A 25,582-nucleotide genomic window follows, 5' to 3' on the forward strand; every position below is an offset into this window, starting at 1 on the left:
AATCTCTAGACACGACGAACAGCATGGTCTGTGCGTCTGTCATCACTTTTTCACATTACGGTATAAGAAATATAAGGGTTTGAAGCAGTCCATATGAAGAGCTCTTCGGGATCCCGGCTCTGGGAAAGGAGTAGGGTAGCAGGCATTGTAGGCAAACATATTGGGGTGTTGGTTTCAAAGTGAAGGGATAGTTTTCAAGTATCGACGGATGCGGAAGGCAAGGGTTGTACTCTTTTGAGATTGTGGTAATGACGTCACTACAGAACTCCGATCTTTACACCCTATAACGTAATCGGTAAGCGAGTGAGACATGTAAGCGAGTGAGACAGAAAACCAGCTACTACTATTTCAAACCAATTTATTAAACCACCAACGCCATTGATTTCAAATTTCTATCTATTAGACCTATCTGGGCATGTCTCTCTTCTATGTCCTGGGAGCCTGCATATCCCACATCCCCGCTGGCCCCGTGTACGTGGCTGCGAAGCTGACGATTCTTGTTGTAATTTAAAGGAAGATTGCTTATATTCCTTCTGGACAGAAAACTTGAGGGTTTATATACACAGGCGACCTCCAGATTGATTTCCAATCAAGGCTGGTAATTCCGTGAGGTTAGGAATTGATTCCGTTACGATACGACATATCACAACAATTCTGGTTCCGCGGGGGTAGTATTAGGAGCTTCATGAGCCTGGTTCATCGACTCCCTAGCTTCCTGGACCGTAAAGTCCTCTGTATGAGCTACGCGCTTAGTCGTTCTATTGCGTTTTTGCTTTTGTGTCTCGTTTTCAGCCCGTAAATCGCGGATTTCCTTTAGAAGGATTGCATTAGAATGCAATGATAGCTGATAGCCCTTGAGGAGCTGATCAATAGCTTTATTCGTAGGCGTCGGAGGGCTTTGCGAACGTTTCTTAAGCAGTGCCTTGACTGAAGAGCCCTGTCGATTCAATTGTTTGAGATTTGCTGGCGTTTTAGGGCTCCACGCGCTCGATTGGCTTCCTGGTCGACTGCCTAGGGGGTAGGTGTCCGAAGTTGAACATCAAGCTTTGAAATGACCTGATTGGGATCATATGGTACTAAACCAGCTGCGGCGAATGCATTTTGAATAGTCTCTGGTTTAAAGGCTTCTTTGCGAGCTTGTGGGAATGCCGCGAGGAAATCAAGCTTGTCGATATGATTGACCCCCAACCGTGCTTTGCGTTCAATCAAACTCCCATATGCGCGTTTTAGAGGGGCAAAACAGCCTATATCCAAAGGCTGTAGTAGATGAGATGAATGCGGAGGCATGCAGATCGGAATAATATCGTTTTGCTCGCACAATCGATCAAAATGGGGGGTTAAATGACTGCCATGGCCATCGAGAACTAGTACTCGATATTTACCCCTAGTACGACTAGTAGTCGCAGGGATAAATAGCTTTTCTAGCCATCGAAGCCCAATTTCGTCTGTAGTCCAGCCATTCTCACTGATTTCGATTCTCCAATCGTCGGGTAGGTCATCAAACCATGCATATTGTTGGTACTTTGACGATTTGAAGATAATGCATGGTGGGAGTACAAAGCCCGTTGAATTCACACATTCAACCGATGTGACCCATTCGCGATTCCCTGGCTGTAGAACTGACCTCCGACCGTAGTAATCAGCTCTTGTGATCACTTTCGCAGTAGCTATAAGCCCCATTGCAAAGCCAATTTCATCAAAATTATAGATATCCTCAGGTTGGATACCATTCTCGTCAATTGTGCGTCGTACAAGCTCAAACCATGGCTGAATAATACGAGGATCTTCGCATTTTGCCCTCTGGTGATTATACCGTCGAGAATCTGGCGAGTGGTATAGTTGTAAACCCATTTAGTTCCAACAGTCTGACCACCACGCTCTGCTAACAGAATATTGGCCATATCCCTCACCATACTATGTCGGGGAGCTGATCCACGCGTATCCATAGAAAGAATCCACTGTAGAAGCGATTGCTCTTCGTTAGGAGTCAATTTATAATTGTTGGCGCGGGTATCGGAGCGAAAGGTTTGGCCATTGTATCGACGATGAAGAGTTGCGTGAGGTACTTGGAATCGGCGCGCAGGCTCGCGAATTGTAGGAATTTCTTTATTCTGATAGGCTTGTATGGCGAGCTGGATCCTACCCTCCTGCTCGATAGAGTTTCGTGAATTTTGACTGCGAATTGGGGGCATGGTGGGTATTTGAAATGATAATGTTGACGCGTTGGGGCTCGATCGCGTTTCTGTCTCACTCGCTTACATGTCTCACTCGCTTACCGATTACGTTATAGCAGGTAATTAACACTTGTATGTCTATCCTAGTAAAATATTCCCTGGGATATTGATTTAGGGTCACGATCAGTGACGAAGTCAGTAGTTCGTCACCAGGCCTTTAGCTTAGTAGGCCACTCGACCTACCATTGATCAATCACGGATATTGAGTGAACGGGCATGAAAGCTCCATGAGCTAATAGTTAATGGTTTCAAGACAACTGGAAGCTAGGATATGTAATATAGGGGGGCGGAAATTTTCCAATTGCCAAGGGACAGATTAGGCCGGGTCTGTCAGCTGTTGGCGATGCACCTGAGCGCGCTGAGCAACATAAGCAGGATGAGTTAAAATAACCTGATCGTAGGATACAGGTCGCGTATGTTCGGACCATGGTTCCAGAAGAATTCGGGAGTTCCTGATTTGGGCGGGGAGGAGAAAGCCTCCCTTTACCGACTCTTTCGTAAATGAAGAAATACCAAACACCTTTTTTCGTCGTACCTGTTTCCCTGTGGGATGGCTTTGCCACGGGAACTCGAAATTCTGAAAGAGGAGAGGTCTGGAAATCTCGCCATTGTGCGGTGTTCCCAGGCAAAGTAAGCTACCCGACCAGCCAAGGACACGCTCGGAATCGAACAATGTTGTCCAAAGTAGACTGGTCGTGGGTTCTCGGCTTTGCTTGTCCCAGTGATACTGGGCCCCATCTATCATTGCCTGCCTCGTGCCTTGATCAACAACGCTTCCACGTGTAAATCTCCGTTTAGAGGTCATCTTATTCGCATCTGGAGCGCCACCCTTCCACTGTGTGAATAACATACAACAAAAGACAGGTTGTCCACCTAGCGCGTCTTCCGCATTGGCCCATTCAGGGACGATATTCACACCGGGTGGTGCACAGAAATCGATAAGTTCGGGGTTGGTAATGAGTGAGAGATCATGCCTGTATCTTGCCGGGAAGGGAAGATCATGGGAGGGCCGATCAAAAGTCGTGGTAATCGTGCCGACCTAGTTTGTCATCCTGTTAGCTGCGACATCTGGACAGTAAGAAGAGGGCAGCAGTCTTACGATCTGACCGGTTGCGGCAAGGGCAATTACTCTCCCCAGTGGACCGCTTGAGTTTCTGGGATTAGCCAAGCGGTTACTTCGCTTTGTCTCGCAAATCTGGACCTCAACAATTTGAGGCAGAGGGGCCGGCAAGAAACGTCGGATCGAGCTTCGGATCTTGACGTAGTGTTGTTTAAGCCAGGGACCGATCCAATTCTCGAGATGCACAGGCTCCTTCACAAAGCCATGAGTCACCGTGGTTAAAACCTCTTGGCATGCACTGTTAGTTTGCCCACCTGGGAGCCGTAGCTTGAGGCCAATACAAGCCATCATTAGCTTCGGGTTGGCCGCATCGCGGACTTGATCACCAGTCTCGACCATAGCCAGAGTAGCGGACGGCAGTGTCGAAGGGTTCATTTCCATTAGCGCGAACCCAAGTTCCAGCCCCCGAATGAGCAAACCTGAGAATTCCACCAAGCACGCTCAAGGCTCGAACGGTCCGGAAACAAAACAATAGCGCATTCACACCGCAGGATCCGGATCCCAACTGCCTCCGGCCAATATTCACGCGCAATATTAATGTGCACCGGTGTTAGGAATTTTGTCGTGTCGATGAACTCGTCGATAGGATCAGGATGAGCCTGAAATGTGACTCGCTCACCCATCGTGGATCTGAACCAGGGCTGAATCAGGATTTCCAGCCCTCCGACGTGGGTATGTAGAAGGGGGCGGCCCCGGATGCACAAGATGACCCAATATCGTTTGTTCGTGTATTTTTGATGGAGAATAAAGACGCTGGGCTCAGAGCGAAGAGCTGGATGAAATGTACGTAGGAAGCGCTCATTTTGGGGGACGACTTCTTTCGCGAGAATTGCCTCGGTGGTCAAAGCGAATTCTGGCCTATCGGGGGATTCTTCAAGAACTGTATAAAGTGAGCCTCGTAAGATCTTGCTGCCCGAGCAAAAGACAGGGACCTACATTCGACTTCTCGTATTTCACGCCGTGTTGAAACCAGCGTAATACGGGCGTCTCGCGTCTCAGCTAAAGTGGCCAACATTTCGAGATGGTAAGCAGTTGTGGTCGAAACGAGTAGAGTGTGGAGTCAACTTGTAGTCAGAAGTCGGATTCAAGGAATCAGCCTGAGCCCAGTTGAGTCTTGGAGACAGGAGGTAATTCAGGAAATGTCCGCATGACGTGAAGCTGGCAAGAGGAAATCCAGGCACATGTGAGCTAGGCAGCTGCGCTGTGGATAGTTCAGGAAGGAAGGCGACAAGGCGGAAAGCGGAGCAGAGATCTGCCGATCGAACCGTGGTAGCAGAACGGTCAAATCCGGTCTAGTTCGTCCCTCATGAAACTCACAATTTCAACTCCGTAGGGTGACTTTAGGGTGACGCTTGGACATTATGCCACCATTTCCTCTTAACTACTGTCTGCCACATAGCGCCTCTGAGAATATGCTCCCCTTCGCTGGTTGAGGCATAACCCTTCTTAGACAAGAATCCCATAGGATAACATTGGCCTTTGCTGTAAATTCCTTGGCTCTTTCTCAGTGGTGGTGGTATCATTTAACGTCCAGGTAGGGCCCAACTAAGCCCTCCAGGCCTCCCAGGGGGCATGGGGATGTGCTAAGCTAAACTAGGCACAGGACCAGCTCGGGGCTGGGGAGGGGGGTCTAGTTCATCCGGAGCCTCCGCCTCGCCCGCCGAAGCTCTAGCTCAGATAACAGCTTCAAGCATAAATGCATGGTGGACTCGCCAGTCGACTGCCGTAGACCTCGCGTGTAGGTCAATAGCAAGGAAGTACAGGTGGTATCTCCTACCGTGGTGTTTGGGTGGCGCTTCAGCGCATCCAGGCCTGGTGGGCGTCAATTCGCCAGTCGTTCATCTGCCCTCGGGCGTGTGACGGCCAGCGATTTCTTCAGTGGTATAAGTGGGAATATTGTTATCGACCTCGGGGGTTGGGGGGGGGAGGGGGTTACATCTGGCAACGAATCGTTTGTTTTCAGAGAGAGATCATGGGAATACCCGACTGGAATTGGCAGAAAAGTGCTAGGCATCTCGAAGCAGTGTGAGATATAGCCTATTTCCGTGTTCGCCTTTTGGAGCAAAATCTTTCTGCTTTGTATTCCGGGGTTGCTTTGGCTTCCGCAGCTATACGCGACAGAGTCACGGTTCAGGTGAGGACCCGAAACCTCAAAAGCACGTTCTGAGCACGGATTATCCAATCTACAAGCCGTAGGATAGTCGTTATTTTCGTTGTGTCGGGGTTCGAAAGTTTCGTGGTTCTCTTTTCTCTCTCCCTTTTCTTTGTCCTCTTTGCCGGACTGAGCCCGTCTTCTTCAATGATGAGATATGGAGTGTCGGGCGTATTTTCCGGAAGGATCAGCTGATGAGCCTGACGGCCGACCTCTTCATGGACTTGGAACAGCCCTGGGAGTCTGGCGTCGAGCTTTTGTGACAATTGGACGAAAGCAATGTCCTTATTTTGTAGCAACTCTCAGTCATCGATGTGGAAAATCAATGTCCAGTCGGTTTTTGTCGGCCCCATTCGTGGTGTCCTTCGACGATCGTAGGTTCTCTACGACGTTGCAGATTATCCGCTCTAGGGTGGTCGCGTCTGTAAGACCCTTGTTCGGCGCTGGCGCGACCGTTCCTAGAAAGTGTCCGTCGAAGCTCTTGTGGAGTGTCCATGCGGGCGTCCCGTAGTACTGTGCGGTGAGTGTTTGTCCATGGATTTGTGAGACGTAGAAAGTACTCGATGTTCCCGTTTTGTCTCTCGGTCTGGACGTTACTCTGGGGGCGGAGGGTGGTCGATAGCCGGCGACAGATGTCTAATAGGTTGCAGAATAAAGACGAGAACACATTCGTGGATAGAGAGCCTCGGTCGCTGACGATGTTTTAGGAATCCGAAGACTTTAATCCCACCTGTGCCAAAGATCACTACCAATAATCCTGCTGTGATATCCTTGTCGCACGGGACGTACATTGAGTACTTCAAGAACATATCAACGAGGAGTACTGCATCGTAAACTCTGTCATCCCACCTCGAAGGGAGTAGCACTGTGATAGAGTCGACACCGATCCACCTTCCCGCTCTCTTGGGCCGTTGCAATGGCTGTCAGAGACCACAAAGTCGATGTCGGTGGGCCGCAGTCTTCTGGCAGGACACACATTCACTGATATATTCCTTGATTTCTCTCTTCATCGTCGACCTCTGTACTTTGCCGCGATAGCATCAAACGTATATCTGGAAAGGGGTTGTCACGGTATAGAGTTATCGTAGTGGTTTTCCAGGACTTTGATGATAAGCGCAGGCTCGTTAGGCACGGAGATCCTGCCTTGGAATCTTGGCAGGTCGTCCTTCGGTGTGATGCTCCAGCCCTCGCTGTTTCGCCTTAGCGCCTTTATTTTGAAGTTTTGTGCCTTCCAGTCTCGTCCTTGAAGTCAGCGGAGGTAATATTGTATAAATTTTGGTGGTTCGACATGTCGTGCACTTGTTTCGTCGTTGTCGCGGTACTTTGTTTATAATGTGGTGTCATCACGTGCGGCTCATCAGGTGTCAACTTCCGTATAGTATCCGACCAATTGGAGATATCAATGACTTTGTATTTCCATTACCCCTATTCACGCTTTTTATGGTCCAATTTAGTTACATAAGCAATGCCGTCGGATCATCCATAGACCCGGTTTCATGCAGTATTCGTAAGGTAATGCCGACAGATATTATCATATTGGAGTGGCAGCCTATCAGGCTGCCACTACCACTCTAGGCAGAAGGTAGCTACTGTGACTACAAATAGTTGCGCCTGCTCGCATAGCTAGAGAATGATCAACACACTCGTACCTCAATTCAGGGTCTCAACTCGCGAGGGGTCAGGGTAAATGATTTCACACATACACACATACTGTAGTCGCAAAGGGAAGCATGGCATCGAGAATGGCTTACCATACCCCCCTATCAGTATTACTAACAATGTCTTGCCACCGCATTCCTCCGCTACTGAGCTGGACACTTCTGCCCCGCAGAAAGCCGATGATGACCCCTTTAGGGTTCCTAGTCCGCTTGATATTCCTGGGCCTAGGGACGAAGCGGTTAAGGAATACAGTGAGTGGCAGATGTCAAATGTAACCGATGATACCTTGAAGGCTTCTTTCCGACAAGTCTGCGATGTGATGATTGAGAATGGTCTTGAGCTTGAGCAGGTCTACAAGGATCAAGACCCCAACTTTTTTATTGGCAAAGGGGTAAAAATAGGTATTGATCGGCGATTTGTTGAGGACATTCGGTGCTGGGCCGATACCGTGAAGAGAGTAATTCCTATTTGTGAGATTAATTAGCAACAATCAGGTTAGGCGTTGGCTCTGTTCATGAGGTTTTTGCATTCTTCAGCAATATAACTATCAACTGCAATACTTCCTATCCAGAAATGAATTGTTGTTCGCAGACAGATGTTACAATCGCACCAACGTTCCAAATTAGCGCGTTGTTACTCTACGTATGTGTGGTGAACTAACCGAACCCCAGATAGCTTAGCTGCGGGCTGCAGCAAGCGCACATCCACAAACTACTCTGTAGATGTTGGTATCACCAGCTAGGTACTGTGTACACAGTTAAGTGGACAGTGTGTATGCTCCAAAGCAAAGTCAATTGATTCTTGTTGATAGAAGTAGATGTTTTGTCTAGTTGGAAAAACACCCCTAGATCCCACACGCCGGCCTTCGGCGGTCACAACACCGAGGCCACAGCCCAGCGCAAGAATGCGTACACCAAGCAAGGGATGTTATCCATCGGTCGCTAGCAGTGGGTCACAGCCAGTTTGTTCTGACAGGAGAATATATCCCGACAGTAGACTTTCCGTAATCTGCAATAGATGACACATCAACAAAAGCGCAAAACAATCAAGCGGTGAATGATCCTGCATCAACCCGCATGATTCGTGTAACATAATTGGAGAAGCATTAGTGATACTATTGGGATGGCCCACGTACTCATCAAATATGACGGCTGGCGCGGCAAATAACATACATCACGGAGTCGCTTTGGGCAAAAGGCACCATCAATACCTCAAATATTTGTCCATGTTCACAACGTTTATTTTTACAATACACGCATCCCTAGCCCGCTATGCCAGCTACAAGCGTTTTGCAACCTGCCATCAACAAAACCTTTCCTATCAAAGAGAAGTTTACCGAAAAATAGTAAGAGAAGTTTACTGCATTTGAAGCCTCTTAGTTTCCCCTTGATACTAATTTTTCAGCCACAGCCCGAAACCTTCCCATCAGGCCTCGTCTTTGTGTAAACTTCTTAAACGTGAATGCGCCATTACATGGGCTCTCTGCAAGAACAATTTCCCTGGAAATCTAGCGGGATTTATGGGAGGATTTATCCCAAGGCTTCTTGTTAACCCGGTACCTTTCACAACAGGAGCTATAGCCTCACTAAATGTGATGATAACATGTCTTATATGGGTGTACATGTTCGATATTGCCAACACAACGTCTTCTGTGGAAGAGGACAAATTAAATAAGCCTCACCGGCCAATTCCATCAGGTCTCATCACTGTCAAGCAGGCCCGCGTCCGATGGTTGATAAGTTGGTGCCTTGCCCCTGTTATACTTGCTCTCCTATATGGGAAATGGCCGGCTTTCTATATGGCCCTGAAGCAGATGTGGGTATTTGCATTCTATGTGTGGCCTGCATACCACCACTGGTTGACAAAGAGCATAATGGTCACTGGAGGCACCTTCATCATGCTTCGTCTACTAAATGCCGTTGTTCAAAATCATGAGCAGTGGCGAACGAATGCAGTACCAGACACGATCGTCTGTGTCTGGACCATGGCCACAATTTCCCGCGTCCTCGCACATCTGCGAGACCTGTTCTGAGTGATGAAATGAGGCATTATCCATGACCAAAACAGATTTAGGGTCTGGCCATCTTCCGCAGTGCTGAAGTAGCTGAGCTAAGAAGTCTTCGAATATGACGGCATCTGTTGCACCCCGAAAACACGCGTAAGTAGGACGCCGTCCTGGGTGTACGCTGGTAGTATCTGGTATCGCTGCTCACGACGAAACTGTGATACCTGCAACGGCGCTACGCCAAGTGGTGACCAGCCCGTCCTCCTGAACCCAGCTCTCTTATCACATCCAGACTCATCAACGTAAACTAGGTGGTACGATTGGAACTCCGATAAATTGTGTAGATATAGTTCTCGCAAATCGACGTTTCGCTCTCTAGCATGCTACCGGGCAGTCTTTTTGGACCAACCTTTGGCTTTCAAGGCTCTTCTGAGGCTTGAGGTTGTAATCATAGTGTAGAACTCATCCCATAGGAAAACGACCATTTCATCGAGGTACAGACCTGGCTTCGCAGATAAGTGATCACAAAGCGCTTCGATCATTAATGGGGTAACCGTCGGTCTCCGGCCTATTCGAGTTGGGGGTGCGTGGACGCTTCCGAACTGCCGCAAGTTTTTGCGAACATTTAATATCGTGACTTTGCTGCATTCGGCTTCTTCGGCCATTTGAGACGTGGTAAGTGACTGGCTCTCGATCATATCACGGATGAGCTGCAACTTTGAGGGAGGGAGTCTCGGGGCCATATTATGAGTCCTGCCTCGACCAGCATTCCGACGCTAAAAGCCGTCCCTTATGCCCAAGAAAATTTGGATCACGTTCCCCTCAAGTTATTGTCACGTCATGGACCAGACAGCCGCTGTTTCAACTTCATATTGGAGGAAAATCACCTGAATCAGTGAACGGCTCTATCGGATATTGTCGACCTTTGCAAATACTAGGTATTGCAGTTGATGACCTGCTGGGGATACTTAAACAAGACAAAGGGCCTATTGACAACGAGATAGGAGGGTATCTGATACAAGGGAGATTGCCACAAAAGGTGTGGCAAAAGATGGAGTATAACTTCAATAAATACAGGAAGTAGTATATGAAAGGACTGTCGTCTCTAACGATATGGAATAGGAAGATTTAATTAAGTAGGACTTCTTCCAATTTACCTGATTCGATGAAGGCACAAACCTCATTGAACTTTCACCTCGGGACAAGAGCATGAACATCTCTTTAGTATCTCCTTCCTAGGCTCTTTAACCTTATATTTTCGGTACAGTAATTTCATCGCAAACCTCGCGAAGAATCTCTTTTTCCTCATCCAATCCATACAATACCATACATGATGTTTTAGAAGAGAGTGACCTTGCAGCAGAGATACAGGTTTCGTGAACAATTCCAAATCCCACAGCTCTTCGTCACAGCAATGTTCCATCAGAGTGACCGTTTTGTTCTCTGAGAACAAAATTGATGTACCCATAATCTTGTAGAGACGGGCAATGGGATGAAGCTTCTCTGAGTGCCAATCATTCCCAGCCCATTTGATTCGAGGATCCCATGGGTATCGTCACAATTCGCACACACTCCTCCACACAACTCCTAATTCTCGTCGAGCACGAGCTCCACTGACAGCATGAACTGGTTCAAGTGTCTGGGCAGCCAGATGTGCCAATAGGCGGTCGACGACAACATCCACAGGTACTACATCGTTGGTAGCTTCTTTCTCGGGGTTCTCATGCCTTGTTGCAACCCCTGCCGAAAATAACGACGTTAAGCAAGCTGCTGCAGTGAAGATGTGCATTGGAGTCGAGAGTGGGAAACTGAATCCTGGGTATAGATAGGATTGTGCCGGGTCGATGATGGACGGTCGCAGAATGAAAAGCGTATCAGAGAAGTTTTCCTGGGCGAACTTGTCGAAGAGAAGCCGCTCGGTCAAATGCTTCGCATATCCATATGCCCATGGGAAATTGTGTGAGCGAAACTCAGCCCTCGACCCTTTCTTCTGGACTTCGTTCCATTCCAACTGCGTGTTGCTTGCTTCGTCCGAGAGCGGGTGTATGCTTTCTTCCACCAAAACATCCCCGCTGGGGGTTGCATGGTATAGATGAGTGTTTGCATATGCTGACGAGACATAGACGAACCGCTCGAGCTTTGCAAATTGAAGCGCAAGATTTGTAAGCCTTTCACTCGCGCCAGTAATGCTCTGAGAGAGCCTGTATAGCGGATGGACTAGATTGATGGAAGAAGCTCCATGGACGACAATGTTGATTTTATCGCGCAATATATCCAATTCACTCCCAGAAAGCCCTAGATTTAGCTTCAAAATGTCACCTGTCAATACTGTTACCCGTTCTGGGTTGAGCATTTTGCGAACGATTAGTTCTGGAAGCCATTGAACCCATACTTCCCTAAGGTTCCTATCGTGCCATCAGTCTGAGAAGCGCATCTTTTTATTGTTCATAAAAGGACGTACGAAATGCCTTTCCTGCAAACCAGATATAAATGGGCTACAGAGGTTTTGTCAAGCAGTCTGTAGACGAGCGTCGTACCCAGGAATCCGGAATCCCCTGTGATAAGAATATGTTTTCCTCTGTAGCGTTCCCACATCTTGCTGGAGTCTGTCCTTACACTTTCATGTTGCGTTTTTGCTACAAATATAGTGACAAGGCACGATCGGACCTCATAGATTAAGGTGTAACGGCAAAGCCTGGAGGCATGACGTTGTCCCAGTTAAGCATTCCGGATCGTCACACCTAAAGTACTGTACTACCCCCCTTATTTTATATCAGTGGAATAGCCATGATACGTCTTGGGCCGCAGCTTGATCTGGATGAGGCGCTGCCAGATACCGGGCTTCTGGACAAAGCTGTTGATGCGCACTTAGTCAAACTCGTTGATACGATGAGAGACGATCGACTCAAATGCCCGATCAATGAGTCTTTTCACGCTCAGGCCAATCGCGACCAGGGTTGGCTCGTTCATGGGGTCCGGGTGGGAGGCAAGTTGGGCGATGTCCCGGAACGCATGCCCTCGAACATACTCAGGCCATCGGGTGAGCTCCAGCCACGGGGAAGTGTCGGTGGCATTCTCGTCCGTTGGCGCCATCTGGTCTTCTGCATCCGCGATCCCATCAGATCGGAGGAGCGCCAAGTCCACCCGGGATCGGATATATGCAGCTTCATCGAGTTCCGGGGCCGGGGCCTTGGGGTCCGCCGGATTGGGCGTGACAGCGAAGTAGAAACTATGCGGCCCATATGGATGCAATCGCTGGCAGTACACCGGCTCCAGGGTTCGGAGTCGGAGTATATCGTCATCTGGGTCGACTGGTGGCCTCCCCGGGGGTAGACAACATCGCGATGCATATCTCCACGATGTTTGCCCATAGTGCTTGGGGTGCGGCACGCGTATCGACAGCCGTCGGCGGGACAGCGGTAGCCACGATGGACCGTTAATCCAGGAATTGGCCGGGAGTCAGGGGGTGGTGGGGTGAATGGCTCAGTGTCAGGGTTCCATGTGTTCGCCTTAATGGCTTCAGTATGAATAGCTGCCCGTTGGTCGCCAGTGCGGGCCATAGGGCGTTGTCGGTGCTTTGCGTCTAGGTGGGCAATCATGGTTTTGACATCCACCACATATTGACAGGTCTTGCAGATCCATAACCGATATGTGGCATTATATGTGAAGAATACCCCGATGGCGTCCTGGTGAGAGCGCTAGTGGAGAAGGCAGCGGTGAGTGAGGTAGATATAGAAAAGCACAAGGTGTAGATTCAAAGATCTTGATCTAGGGAGGCAGGGAATAGGGGTTGAACGGCACTGGGGCCGATGTGATAGGTCATCCCGGAGAGTACCTCGGGATCTGACACGCGGGGGCGGGACTGCCCAAGGTCTGGCTGACCGATCTAGATATTCCAGCGCAATGCAACAAATAGCGACATCGAGAGATCGAGATAGGATGTGCTTCTCTCGAGAGATCAATCGTTGGGGAATCAAATCAGGTATGGCCTCGGAATTATCAGGAACACGTCAATCTGGGCAGATCACATATGAGCCCAATGCACCCGGCAAACTGGGGTTGACAGTGTAAAGATATATATTGTAGTGGGGAGACCCCCTCCTACATGGGTGCCATCCAGACTATGTGACATAGCCGGCAGTATACGGTGGCCGGATAGCCAGTTCTAGAATACACCTTCTTACACCTCCCCGACCTGACCCCTACATACGCGTGTGTTTTGTGGTGGTTTTTCTGCTGAATCGACCCGCACGTCTCAGCGCGTGCTGCCATCGAGCGTTCCCCTCTTCAATATATATACCGCAAAGACGGGGATACACATCTATACTCTAAATGTGATAATTCGGTGTGGTGAAGCTTAGGTCTGGTACGATCGTGCGACCGGAGTGTGGATGATTCTCCAACTGCATCATATAGCAATTCTTGTCCGAATGAATCGTGAATAGTCTATGGCTGTGCCTGGCAGGGTCGCTGCGGTCGGCGGTCGCGGATTTCGCGAATTTGATGGGGTGCGGGCCTTCCGGGCACGCACCGAGGGTGGCGGGAGCACGCACGGGGGACCAATCAGACGGCGAAGAAGTCGGAGGGAGCCCTCCCTCCTTTAAGGCATTATGGATTAAGGGGCATTATTAGTCCCAATCTGGAGCCCAGAGTTTTTGCTGCCAAATGAGTTCCACGCCATGATTAAAGCAACTCATACAATGTCAAGAGTACCTTCAGGAAACGGGTTAGTAGGAGCTGGCCAAGTAGCCAAGTGAGGGGCACTTCAGCCGCATCGTCAGGTGACTCCGCCGCTCGTAGTCAGAAAAACGTGTTGAGGCCCCAGTCAGTAAATGCGACGGCACGTGACTAGTCTGGGTTTTCGTCCGAGTTTCTATTGGCTGAAAACTATCCGCCCTATCCTGCCTCCATTTTCGAGGGCGATTAAAAGATAGAGGAATTCTGGAAGCAGACCATTGTTTCGATTCTAATGATACCAAATTCAACGCACAACAAGTGGCGTGGCGCTTGTAGTTTGTGCCTGGATTTTAAAACCACGTGACTTTCGTCCGGGTTTTCGTTCGAGTTTCTATTGGCTGAGAGTATTCACGTTTCCCACCATCAATTTTCAATAATATGTAAAAATAAAAACTGCTTTGGAATCTGGAGCATGTGAGCTTTCTATCCATACTGAAATTATTTCCATCCGGACGTTGTGGTGGTATGGTCACCTGCCATAATTTGCCCATTGGACATTACGTCATCTGTACAGCCAGTGGTCGGTGGATGATGCCCAGGTGAAAAATGGGGGAGTGCTGTTTCAGCATCGCGCGCCTAGGGTGAGTGCGAAATAGCTAGGGCGAGGAAAGGGTAAGAGCGGGTGAGACTCACCCTCCGTCCTCCCAGTGCAACCTGAAACGCTCGTCTCCTTGGCATCTGCACATAGCCACAACAAGAGATATGAATGAAAGATTCATTGTTTCATAGTCTGCTGACTAATCCGGCGGAAAGCTTTGCACCCGCACCGCTCTCCCATGTTTTTCTGACCGTTACTACCTCACTAAGCTAAGCCAGCTTCACTACAAGCATGCATACCCGGCACCATGTCTGTGGAATCCAAAACCTGCCAAGATGATAAGGGTCAGTGTATTACTCTGGAACGCTTTGGATCTCGCTTCATGCAGGCTAAATCACAAACCAGCTGGTCTGAACGTTGTATCGCCCTCGATTGAGCTTCCCGGCCTTCGGCGACCGATGAAAACCAATGGCCCGTACGCATTCAGTGAAAACGAGATTAAAACTATCGAAAGAAGTCAAGTCGTCCGAGTTTTGGATTCTGCGCCAACCATATGGGAAAATGGCGGGATCAAGATCGTTCGGATTGCTGACAATGCCGTCGTCAAGTATGGATATGATGTTAAGCTTTTGGAAGCTAGGAATATGGCATTCGTGGCTCAACATACCACGATCCGGCTTCCGCAAGTTTTCGATGCATGGGTGGAAAATGAAGATAAAGGTGTGGATGACGAAACCGGTATCTGCTTCATCGTTATGAGTTACATAGACGGTTGGCTGCTCGACGAAGTCTGGTCTGAACTACACAGTACCCATCGCGAGGATATCCAAAAGCAGTTGCATTATTTCATACGCGAGCTCCGCAAAACCGAGAGCGAATATCCGGGGCCGGTTGGGGGCGGTGTGTGCCAAGGTGCCTTCTTTACTGACTACGGCGCGGGGCCTTTTTCTTCAAAGGAGGAAATGGAGACCTGGTTTGACGAGAGACTTGCTGTCTGCCGTGACTTTGGTGTTGCAGATCAAGCGCAACGAGGTTTCCGTGGGGAGTTCCAGCGTCTAGTCATGTGTCACATGGATCTACACCCGCGCAACATTATCCTCGATTGTGATAGAAAGATTTGGTTGATCGACTGGGCTTACGCAGGAATGTACCCGGCTTACTTCGAAACAGCCACCATTTTAAGGCATGGTAGAGATCCATACTTCGAACGTCTACTGGATCTACTGGGGGACGAAGAGTATAAGGAAGCGACTGATCGCCTGTTTGCGATATCCTTTGCATTGACTACGGGGGCATTATGCAAGCCGTCCATTAAATGTGACGTTTTTGAAAACACTAGTTGACAGCGAAGCAACATAGCATTCAATAACATAGTCCGTCCCAAAAAAGGAACCGTACCTTAGTTCACATGAGTTTCCAAGAGCATCTTGTCAAATCACGGCCTTTTTGTGGACATTGGAATTTTAATTGAGTCGTTTATGAGATATTTTAGATTCGGGAGATTAGAACCTATCAGTAAGCGCCCGTTGCACCCACATGCTGGCGCAAGCATGCCTTGTCTCCACGTCTACAGCTGAGTTCGGCGGTTAAACATGACTGTGTTTCATGAATGGCTTAACACATACCAATGACTGGATATACTGAGCACACTTATCTAACAAGTGCTCTCTCGGAGCTTCGGGTTAATCTATTTTTAAATGACCTCAAGGTATATAATCCGTGGATTGACTTGAGCGTACGTATGATATTTTCGATATACCCGAATTTTCAAAACAGCTTGAATTCTTTTATCAATTTCATTTGGAGGCTAGATCTACATCATTGTTCGATATGTCGACTGTCCAATATATTCCTCCATCACTGTCCTCGTCGGTATCCAATTTGCCAATATCCTCCATTTTTGCCTGCGCGCACCCTCCAAACCAGACAGGAGCACCTGGTACTTCCGCAAGTGGCCAAATGACCAATCACTGGGTCCTTCATTGTGTTATCAACCCAAACGAGTCCGTGCGAATTGACCCGAGTCCTTCGGGTCCCAATTTTTCCATGGTTCTGATCATTTCGAAGAAAACCTATGCCTACTCCCACAATGCGGTCAAAACTGTCCAACTGTCGACCCAGCCTGGCCTGACCCTTGCAAAACTGCTGGCGCTTGTCGCTGGTAGTAAATATGACAAGTATCAATTTGCCGCCGGCGGCCAAGGTTGTAGATTCTGGGTCAGCAAAGTCCTAGAGCTTTTGAGATCTGGGGGCTACATCCAAGCTGGTCCGGAGTGCCAAACCGCATTGAATTCTATACAAGTTGTGTGGGGCCCGGGCTCTCAACCTCTTCCGTCATCCCAGCAATCACTGGTAGTGGCCGGCAGGTTTCTATAAAGGTAGACCTTGTTACCAATAGGTCGTGCTATTCTTTGGTATTCTTATCAGCCTCCCAGTAGGGCTTTATGAGACAATACCGAAAGTACTGGAGAAACAACGATTTCTTGGCAAATCGAAGACAGGATGTGACCAGTTTTGGGCGCGTTCAATTTGTTACCTTAGAGTCGGAATAGCGACATGTGTCTCGTAAATTTTTTAAAGCTATTCAGAATCAACATCCCATCTTCGTTAAGCTTTGCCTAAATCCAATACCATCTAATAGCCTATCTACTTTATCAAATGAGTTTTCGGGCGACCGCTTCCAGCGTATGACCCCAGCCAGTCTTTCACATTCTCGACTACTGAGTCAAAGGTCGAGAAAAAGCTACCCAGACAGAGGATCTCTGCCAGTCAAGTTGAACCTCTGGCTTTGAGGGTTCGTCTGATTTATCACCCTATATTTTGTCATGGGCCCTCCCGGAGTATCTCCTATTTGCTACTATTTTCCGATAAAGCGTGCATAAATCCTCAATTCGTTCATAAGAGACCGAGTTTGAACCGCCAGGTGTCTGCTTGAGACTGTATCCACGGACGACTAGTTTTAAACTGCCGAGCATCGGGCGCTAAATCTAACACATGGAGAGTTGTTACGGACCCTGCAACAATGAGGGCCGGCGGCTTACTGAAGGGCGGCTTAAAACCAATCATGCAAAGGAAACGCGCGCAACCCCGGAGATCACGTGTAAGGCACAAAACCAAGCACTAGACCTCGTCAAAATCGCGGGTTGGGTTTCGACCCTTGACCCAAAACCCGCCAAGAGATTTGAATACAGATAATATATACCATATTACACATATTTATATGTTTTACATGTAGTATTACAACTGGTATTCCTTAATATACGGGCTGGTGGGTTCTTGGCGGGTTCGCGGGTACCCGTAGGGTACCCAAAAAAGCAATATGGCGAGGTCTACCTGTCAGTAGAGGGAATGGCACGTGACTAGTCTGGGTTTTCGTCAGAGTTTCTATTGGCCGAAACAATATCTGCCTTATCCTGCCACCATCTTCGAGGGTGATTAAAAGACAGAGGAATTTTGGGAGCAGACCACTATTGTGAATTTAATGATACCAAATTCAACGTACAACAAGCGTTGTGGCGCTGGTGTTTTGTGTCTCGAAATTCCCAACAAATACCTAATCAACCCTGAAACGCGGGTTTTTGCTTTTTCGCGGCCCGGCCCGGAATCGCCCTTAATTTACCTGAACTACCTTAACTTACCTTAACCACCGTAACTACCTTAACCACCGTAACCACCGTAACCACCTTATAAGTCAGCAGGCACCCCAATCTTTAGCGGGGAATTAGCACCTTTCGCTACAGGACGAGCTCCACAGTGGCGTATGCACCGCTTTAGGCCACCACATGAACAAAAATGGAGCACTCCGCCCTCACCCACCCCCCAAAAGCGGCCCCCAATAATCTTACTTAGTAGAGTGTGGTGTGTGTGACGACATGCATAGTGAATAGCGTTTAATGATATATGCTCCCAGCACTGTTAGGCCGCCAGCCAAGCCCTGATATGTGATCCCCACCCCCCCAACGCGGCCTATCATATCAGGGCTATTCATAGGTTTTGCAGTCGCCAGCGCAACATCACACCAAAGCACTGATATACCTTAAGATATGTGCGCTTTGGATTTGCCAATGAGGATAGGTGCGAGAGGTATAAATACTTCGCATCAAGCATCAATCTGTGTCTTATGTCTAGGAGTGTTGCCTTTATACAAATCTACACAGAATTTTCTCTGTCTTACTTCTGGCCTACTTTAAACTCGTCAGCTTCGATATCTATTAAATCCACAATGTATTTTATCCGCACCCTGTCCCTCGTCCTCGCCGCAACTATCTGCACCACAACAGCAGCGGCCCCATTATCTCGCCGCGATATCCTGGCGACCATTGCCCGCCGTGTCCCAGATCCCCAAAATGACTCAGCTGAATGCACAGAGGCCACATTAAAGCTTAATATCATCTTCTCAGCACTTAGAGGAGAGGAGTACCCTGAGGCAGATGAGGTACGAGGTTTCTCTCCGCTTGGGCTATGTCAACTATACCCTCATAAAGGATCTCTGATGAGGCCAAACTAATACTATATATAGGCGAGAGCTTTGGCGTTGGCTGAGACATGGGCTGCAATCGCTGATGAGGTTTGTGGTTGAGGGTGGGGTTGGAGCGACCCTTCATGGAAGGGATGTTCTTTCACTTAACTTGTTATGACTATCAAGTCAAAGTGGGACGCCGCGGGCGCATAGGTTTGAGAGATACCTTAACTTGCTATGTCCATTAATGCAATTTCCCGTGATTTGACCTGGAAATCAATTTATGAAGCGATATACAGGCTACTGTACAAGTACTGCGTAAATATATGTTTGTTAGTGTTTCACTGAGGTTGATCCAATGTTCCTGAACGGTGAACTTTGCAGGCTTCTAATTATAGGCTCTTGTATCTGTCTTACAATCTATAGAAAGGGCCCGCTATTATTACGGATAGATACACAGCGTGTTTATTTACTGTATCATGTGACTAGAGTTTGTGTCGCAGCTAGCTGATACAGTATGGCATTGTATGCAAGAATGGGGCTAATACCAAGGGGAACCAATCCAAAAAGATAGGATGAATTAATTGGAAGAAGAAAAGAACGGATGCTGCGAAGACACGTTAGGGTGTCCTTGCTTACATGAGTAGGGTGAGGGGGGTTGAAACTCCCGATTCTCGGAGTGTCGAGAATCCCCTAGTACAAATGAAGATATCACGACACAAACGGAACTAAACTATTTCGGGTGCTACCCCACTATCCTCGACACTAGGTAATCAATCGCTTGCGAGTGGTAAGTTACCACTCCATGCGATGACATATATTTTAGGTAAGGTCGATAAGGACTGTAGGGGCATGATTGGTCACTCACAGTGTATCGCTCACATTGTATCCTCAAATAGCAACGCAAACTTGGTTTCCATTCAACACATTGACGCAGTTCAAGGCGTCGAGGTCAGATAATATGGTGAGGATAGTCACACCCTTAACCTTGCAAACTGCCTTTTCATTATTTTTGCATTGTATCTTGTCACGCTGCTCCAAGTTAGAAGCAGGAGAAGCAGACACGGCTGCAAGACCCGCTAGGGTAAGAGTGATGATAGTGTTGAAATGCATCCGTATCTTTAAAAAGCTGAGAATAAAGGGAAGCTTAGGAGAAGATATAACTCAAGCCTCTCAGTCTCAAGTTCTAAGGGTTCTTGGTGTCCAATGTCTCTGTGAATGAGGTTCGTGAAAGAAGGATAATCTAGCCGGGAGCACTTCATTTATAGATAGCTCGGACCATCTGGATACCTGTTATAGTGTTTTCCTCTTCGTCATGAACTGAGCATGACATCATGACGTTTGAGGTACTGCTCCTTTTTCACTTAATACTAAACAATAGGCTATAGAAATGACGTGAAGGTCTAGACCCTAAACACAAAACTCAACTGAGTAGAACAAGTTAGGGTAATGATTAATACGTAGCAATATGGTGAATTTGGCTAATTTAAGGTTGCGTGGATGAAACCTTAAACTAAACCATTGGTTTGTTACATTTTAATTCGATGTTTAAGCTTGATGTAACGCTAATTAACCTTATTATGTACTTCACGAAGTGACGTCGAACATTCGAGCAGAGACTTGTTAGGAAGCTTTTGCAAGCGTTGCAGCAAATATCATCCAAGCTTGAAAAGGAGACAGGAGTAAACTCTGAACAACGTGTCCCCTCCTATGTTCTAGGTAAAGGTAGATCTCGAGTTTACCGTAAGGATGCTGCATAGTTGGTGTCCGTACCCGAGGGTGGATAGTTCGTGCTTGAGTGGTAATCTGCGAGAAACTTTAATGGCTAGGTTGTGGTCACGACTGGAGAGTAGAACTGGGAGCAAACATGGTCACCTGTTGGTTCCAGAAACCTATAGTCTGCTAAGTTCCCTAGATGCTCTAGTACTGCTATATACACGTATTTGAATCGACACGCTGATGACTTGTAAGTATCAGGAGCAACTCAAGTAGAGTACTAACTTTTCCGCGGCAAACCGCAAGTGTACGTGCTGTTTCACTGCTCGGTGGAGGATCATTCGGCTACTAGATTAGATCATGGTTAAGTCTTCGGCATCTTGCCATGCGCTTTTTCTTTTCGCAATCAATCGTTGCTAAGCTCCTCAAAACAAGGCAAGGGTTTCTATTGACCTTGAAACGCAGACTCCCACTGAAATCTGAGTATGCTGATGCTCTCACGGACTTTTACGGTTTCAAAAATAAACCACGCCCACCATAACGTCGCGTCGTCGCCCCAACCAACCCACCAGAAACTGACAGGAAGCCTCGATCCCTAGCAGTATGAAGTCATTCTCCATACCATACGCAGGAACAGACTCGCCACATCATTCACAAAATAGCCGAGGTGGCGAAGTGTAGTGAGCGCTCTGTCACATGCGCAAGAATTACAGTTTGTTCGGCAGACGGAACGAACTACTGCAAACAGGCATAGACCCATGTGTGGAGCATGCTGTCACATCGTCTTTGCACAATTTCTAGTATTGTGATTGGTGGCGACGCAGACCGCCGTAGGTAAGCTTCGCACAACCCACCCCGCCCCGCTCGTTCCACCCACTCGTAGCCCCCACCCCAAACCTGGTCAGAGATTAATCCAGCTTGGCTCTGGAAATAAAGTTCTGCCATACTGACTCTGATCCGCGGTTTATGCACAAGCCTATTTCTCTCAGTTAGTAAAAAAGCTCATCGTCGCTGTGGCAATTGTGGAGAAGCCGGTCATGATGCACGCTCCTGTCAGAGTACTGTAGTAACTGTTATATTTCAAAGGAAGATTAATTGTTGTTATTAAACTAGAGGTGGATCGATCAACTCTCTACCGGCATTGGTCTCCACACCCCTCAGGGCCAAAAGTATCGTCATTGTGTTCACTCTGCCCGCAGCAGTGGCGGCAGAAAAGGGGGTTTGTCTCGCAGCACAGACATTCAGATCGATTCCTGGAGCCGCAAGCAGCTGCTTCAAAATCATGGTATTCAAGCGTGTCACGGCATGGTGCAACGGTGCCAAGGGTGTGTCAAGTCGACCAGAGCCGCCGATCAAGTTGACATCAATGTCCTTTGCAGCCAGCAGCCTTTCGGTAATCTCGTCATACGATGAAAGCGTCGAGGAAACAACAACTCAAGCGCAAAATTGAATTTTTGTTATATCTCAGGAACCATGCCTGTTAGAGTAACAAACTCAACGGCATTTTCAATCCAACTTCTCGCGCTATCTTGTGACACCCGCTGTGAAGCCCCCAGGACGATATGCCGGTGCCGCACGCGGAGAAGGCTGTTGGGCGCGGCCCGACGGGGGCTGCCGGACGCCCAGGGAAAAACTTGCCAACGAACAGAGAACGCGTACAGAACCTCTATAGTGATGCCACGGTGCTGCATGAGGAGATGAGCAGTAGCCAGAAAGGCCTGAAGCCAGAGAAAGTCAAGAATCCCCTTCAAACCGTGAAGGATCTGACGAAAGACCTTGTGCTGTTGCCCCTGAACGATTGGCAGCATGAGCTGAGGGAGCTCCGCCAGGAGCTCTCCCAGGGGATTCAGGCTGTCAAAGCCGCTCTCACCGAGCCACCAGCGAGGCAAAGCATTAGGTCGTTTGCTGAATCCGCAGCTAGGGCACCTGCACCAGCCCACCAGCTCTCACGAACAGGCTCTGCATCCAGCTCCCCTGCGCGCCCGGACAGTTCACGTGACCACGAGGTTGTGATATGCCTCAATGACAGATCTCAGGTGGCCGAGTATCGCAGAAAGACCTCCGCGGAGATTGTGACGCAGGCAAACCAGGTCAGAGCGAAGCATGCGAGGTCCACGGGCACGCCGACCCTCTCCTCGGTGATGGTACAGGCAGCTCGCCAGTTGAAATCGGGTGATATCCGGCTCACCGTGCGAGATGCGAAAGAGGCAGAGCTAATGCGGGTCCATCGGGAGAAATGGGTGAAAGTCTTTGGCCGTACGGCGTTTGTGCATCGGCCAACCTGGGGAGTGATCGTGCACGGCATGCAGGTCAAGTCACTGGTGGATAAGCCCTCGGTGGAGGCATTGCGGAACGTCCAGGCGAGTAAGGGTGAAGCCATTGTTGCTTAAAACCATCATTGGTTGGGGGATGCAACTATCTCAAAGATCAGCTGGCTGCGGGTGCCGAGAGATGGGACCAAGCTGGCCTCGATCATCCTGGAATTCACGACGCCGCAGTCGGCGAATCTGGCAATCCAACATGGGGTCCTCTGGGATTCAAACCTTTATCAGGCCATCCTGTATGGCAGGGCGATCCGAGTGCGTCAGTGTTTCAACTGCCAACAATATGGACACATGGGCACCTCCTGCTCCAACAACATGAGATGTGTGTACTGTGCGGAGGAGCATCAGTCTCGAGATTGCTTCAAGCGTACACATAGCGAGCACAAGTGCGCTAACTGCGAGGGCGCACATGCTGCGTGGAGTGATGACTGTGAGACGCGGAGGGCGGCGGTGGAACAGAGCAGGGAGCTCACCAAACTCCGGGGGATATATCATCGCGTCCCGGGGCCATACAGCGTCCACCAGCCCTCTGTCTCACTAGAACCTCCTCCACCCAGCTCGTGGGGAACACCGCAGATCTCAGGGACTTCAGAGTCAAGCGGCACAGGAAGTAGCGCTTCTGTGCCGGCCGCACGCTCCAGTAACGGGGAGCAGGGTACAGGCCCACCATCCGCAAGTCAAACCGCTACTGTCACGCAGAGCCATAGCACAAGGAAAACGGGAAAGACAGCCAAGTCAGTTACAACAGTGTCATTAGGCAGGAGAGGGAGACCTACCAAGGTGCAACCGGCTAAGGACATAGCCATGGCTCCTGCTGCCGAAGACCAGCAGAGTCAATCCAGGGATATCAATAGCGGGCAGCGAGCTGGCCGACCCCAGTCTCCTGCTCAAGGGAACCAGACGCAAACACCATCATATAAGTTTGCACGTACTCAGGAACCACTGCAATTCAACGCCACCAGTAACTTCAACCGCTCAACCTGCGGTATCGACTTCCAACCGGCAACCGCCGCCGCTATCATCGACACAGACAAATCTTTGTCGAATACTGAGAAAGCGAGAGCTCGGATGGCCAAGGCCAGGGAAGAGAAAGCAAAGAAGCGAAGTGAAAAAGGCGGCCAGTCCAGATTGACAGAATCAATGGAGTCTGCTGCAAAGCGAAGGTCAACCAGGATCAACAAACTCGTGAAGTGGGCAAACCATGACATAGAGCAGTCAGAGCTCAGTTCTAAGGTTGATGAGGTCAATATGGAGGAACTGGAACGACAGTTCCGCCAGGATCAGTTGTCATCTCTGACAGGGGAGCGCTATAGTGATAGGGACTTCCAGCCATCCTCGACTCTGCCTGAAAGGACAGGCAAAGTAAGCAGAAAAAGAAAACAACCTCACAGTGAGAGCATCTCTCTCAATATTCGGCCAAGTGGCCAATGGAAAACCCTCAGGAGGAAACCAGCTACATCCAACCGCCAATGAATCCATCACGACAGTTTCAACACACACAAAAGCAGCTTACTATCTACCAGTACAATGTGAACCGCTCCAAAGACGTTGTGATGGCTCAATTCCTGCGGGATCCCGTCGTTCTGCAAGCCCGATATCATCGCATTCAAGGAGTCATGGAGAAACCCTTATAGGGATGACACCCACCACCCTGCCAAGCAGACACATGAGCTTCTTTACCCTCCGGCTCCACCAGGGGGCAGGGCGCGAGTGTGTATGTTTGTGGCAAGCAATTAGCCACGTCAAGTTGGACGCACATCGTTCACTCTGCGATTGTCAGGAGCTTCGGGTGAAGAGGGTGTCGACTGAGCTGCGAATCGTGAACATATATAATGACCAAGGGACGAATAAAGCAGTGCAACTCTTATCAGCAATATTACCTGACAGATATCATGTTGGTTCCTCCTCATGGTTATTCATTGGGACTTCAATCTCCATCACCCAGTCTTGGGGGGGGGGGGGGGGGTGCTGAGAAAGACGCTGAGGCGGATGAGCTCCTAGACGTGATGGATGATGCTAATATTAGTGATATCTCTCTGTATCTTTAACATATGCAGAACTTACTAAATCATGTATCAACTGGTCGATTCCACGCCTTTTTTCTTCTAAGCGACACGTACCTCCTTTCAAATGCGCTCTAAGCGCAGAGGTTCCTGTACGCTTATGACCTGGATGAGTAAGGGTTGTAAAACACCGCTTACACATAACCTTAGGCTCCCCTGTCCTCTCATGTGCAACCTGTTCAAAATGCTCCCAAAGTACTGATGTTTTTTTCCCATCCCAATGTAGGGCATCTCGGCATTGAGGGTTCGATCCAAACGTAGTAGTTAGCCACCATTCCATGAATTGCTTCCGGGAGTCTTCCATCTCAGGCTCACTGGTATAGAGAATCCAGAACTTTTGAAGTGTTGGTCCGACGCGCTCAAGTGATTTTGGCGCATAAGAAAATTGCGGAGGGGAATTAAAAGGAATAGAAGTCACGGTCAGTTGACTGTTTGGTAAATCAGGAAGGTCATCTGATTGAAGAAGATTGGGATTGATAAAGGAATCGGAGGAAAAGGATACTTGGGACTGAGACATTGTAGTAAGTTCCGAATGGTTAGAAACTAGAATAATAAAGAGATACATGAGGAAGAGA

The 25,582-nt window shown here is 48.7% G+C and overlaps 6 protein-coding genes across 6 annotated transcripts; 4 read left to right on the plus strand and 2 right to left on the minus strand.

Moving 5' to 3' along the window:
• Positions 1-2,550: 2,550 nt before the first annotated feature.
• On the minus strand, positions 2,551-4,369 carry N7532_002991 (uncharacterized protein; the record flags this gene model as incomplete). The annotated part of the gene is made up of 4 exons (XM_056615485.1): positions 2,551-3,273; positions 3,334-3,773; positions 3,839-4,234; positions 4,291-4,369. The coding sequence occupies 4 exons, from the start codon at positions 4,367-4,369 to the stop codon at positions 2,551-2,553; spliced, it is 1,638 nt and encodes a 545-aa protein (XP_056475842.1).
• Positions 4,370-10,350: 5,981 nt separating this feature from the next.
• N7532_002992 (male sterility protein-domain-containing protein) lies at positions 10,351-11,765 on the minus strand (the record flags this gene model as incomplete). The annotated part of the gene is made up of 3 exons (XM_056615486.1): positions 10,351-10,673; positions 10,743-11,575; positions 11,632-11,765. The coding sequence occupies 3 exons, from the start codon at positions 11,763-11,765 to the stop codon at positions 10,351-10,353; spliced, it is 1,290 nt and encodes a 429-aa protein (XP_056475843.1).
• A 2,987-nt stretch (positions 11,766-14,752) lies between these two features.
• On the plus strand, positions 14,753-15,788 carry N7532_002993 (uncharacterized protein; the record flags this gene model as incomplete). Its single annotated transcript, XM_056615487.1, has 2 exons — positions 14,753-14,789; positions 14,851-15,788. 2 exons carry the CDS (start codon positions 14,753-14,755, stop codon positions 15,786-15,788), a joined length of 975 nt encoding a protein of 324 aa, XP_056475844.1.
• Positions 15,789-18,667: 2,879 nt separating this feature from the next.
• Positions 18,668-19,117, plus strand: N7532_002994 (uncharacterized protein; the record flags this gene model as incomplete). Its single annotated transcript, XM_056615488.1, has 3 exons — positions 18,668-18,880; positions 18,965-19,012; positions 19,091-19,117. The coding sequence occupies 3 exons, from the start codon at positions 18,668-18,670 to the stop codon at positions 19,115-19,117; spliced, it is 288 nt and encodes a 95-aa protein (XP_056475845.1).
• Positions 19,118-22,182: 3,065 nt separating this feature from the next.
• N7532_002995 (uncharacterized protein) lies at positions 22,183-23,010 on the plus strand (the record flags this gene model as incomplete). The annotated part of the gene is made up of 1 exon (XM_056615489.1): positions 22,183-23,010. One exon carries the CDS (start codon positions 22,183-22,185, stop codon positions 23,008-23,010), a length of 828 nt encoding a protein of 275 aa, XP_056475846.1.
• Positions 23,011-23,259: 249 nt separating this feature from the next.
• Positions 23,260-24,417, plus strand: N7532_002996 (uncharacterized protein; the record flags this gene model as incomplete). The annotated part of the gene is made up of 1 exon (XM_056615490.1): positions 23,260-24,417. The coding sequence occupies one exon, from the start codon at positions 23,260-23,262 to the stop codon at positions 24,415-24,417; it is 1,158 nt and encodes a 385-aa protein (XP_056475847.1).
• Between the last annotated feature and the right edge of the window lie 1,165 nt (positions 24,418-25,582).

The sequence above is a fragment of the Penicillium argentinense genome (assembly GCF_028826775.1).
Source record: "Penicillium argentinense strain IBT 30761 chromosome Unknown utg000004l_segment0_segment0, whole genome shotgun sequence".
NCBI lineage: Eukaryota > Fungi > Ascomycota > Eurotiomycetes > Eurotiales > Aspergillaceae > Penicillium > Penicillium argentinense.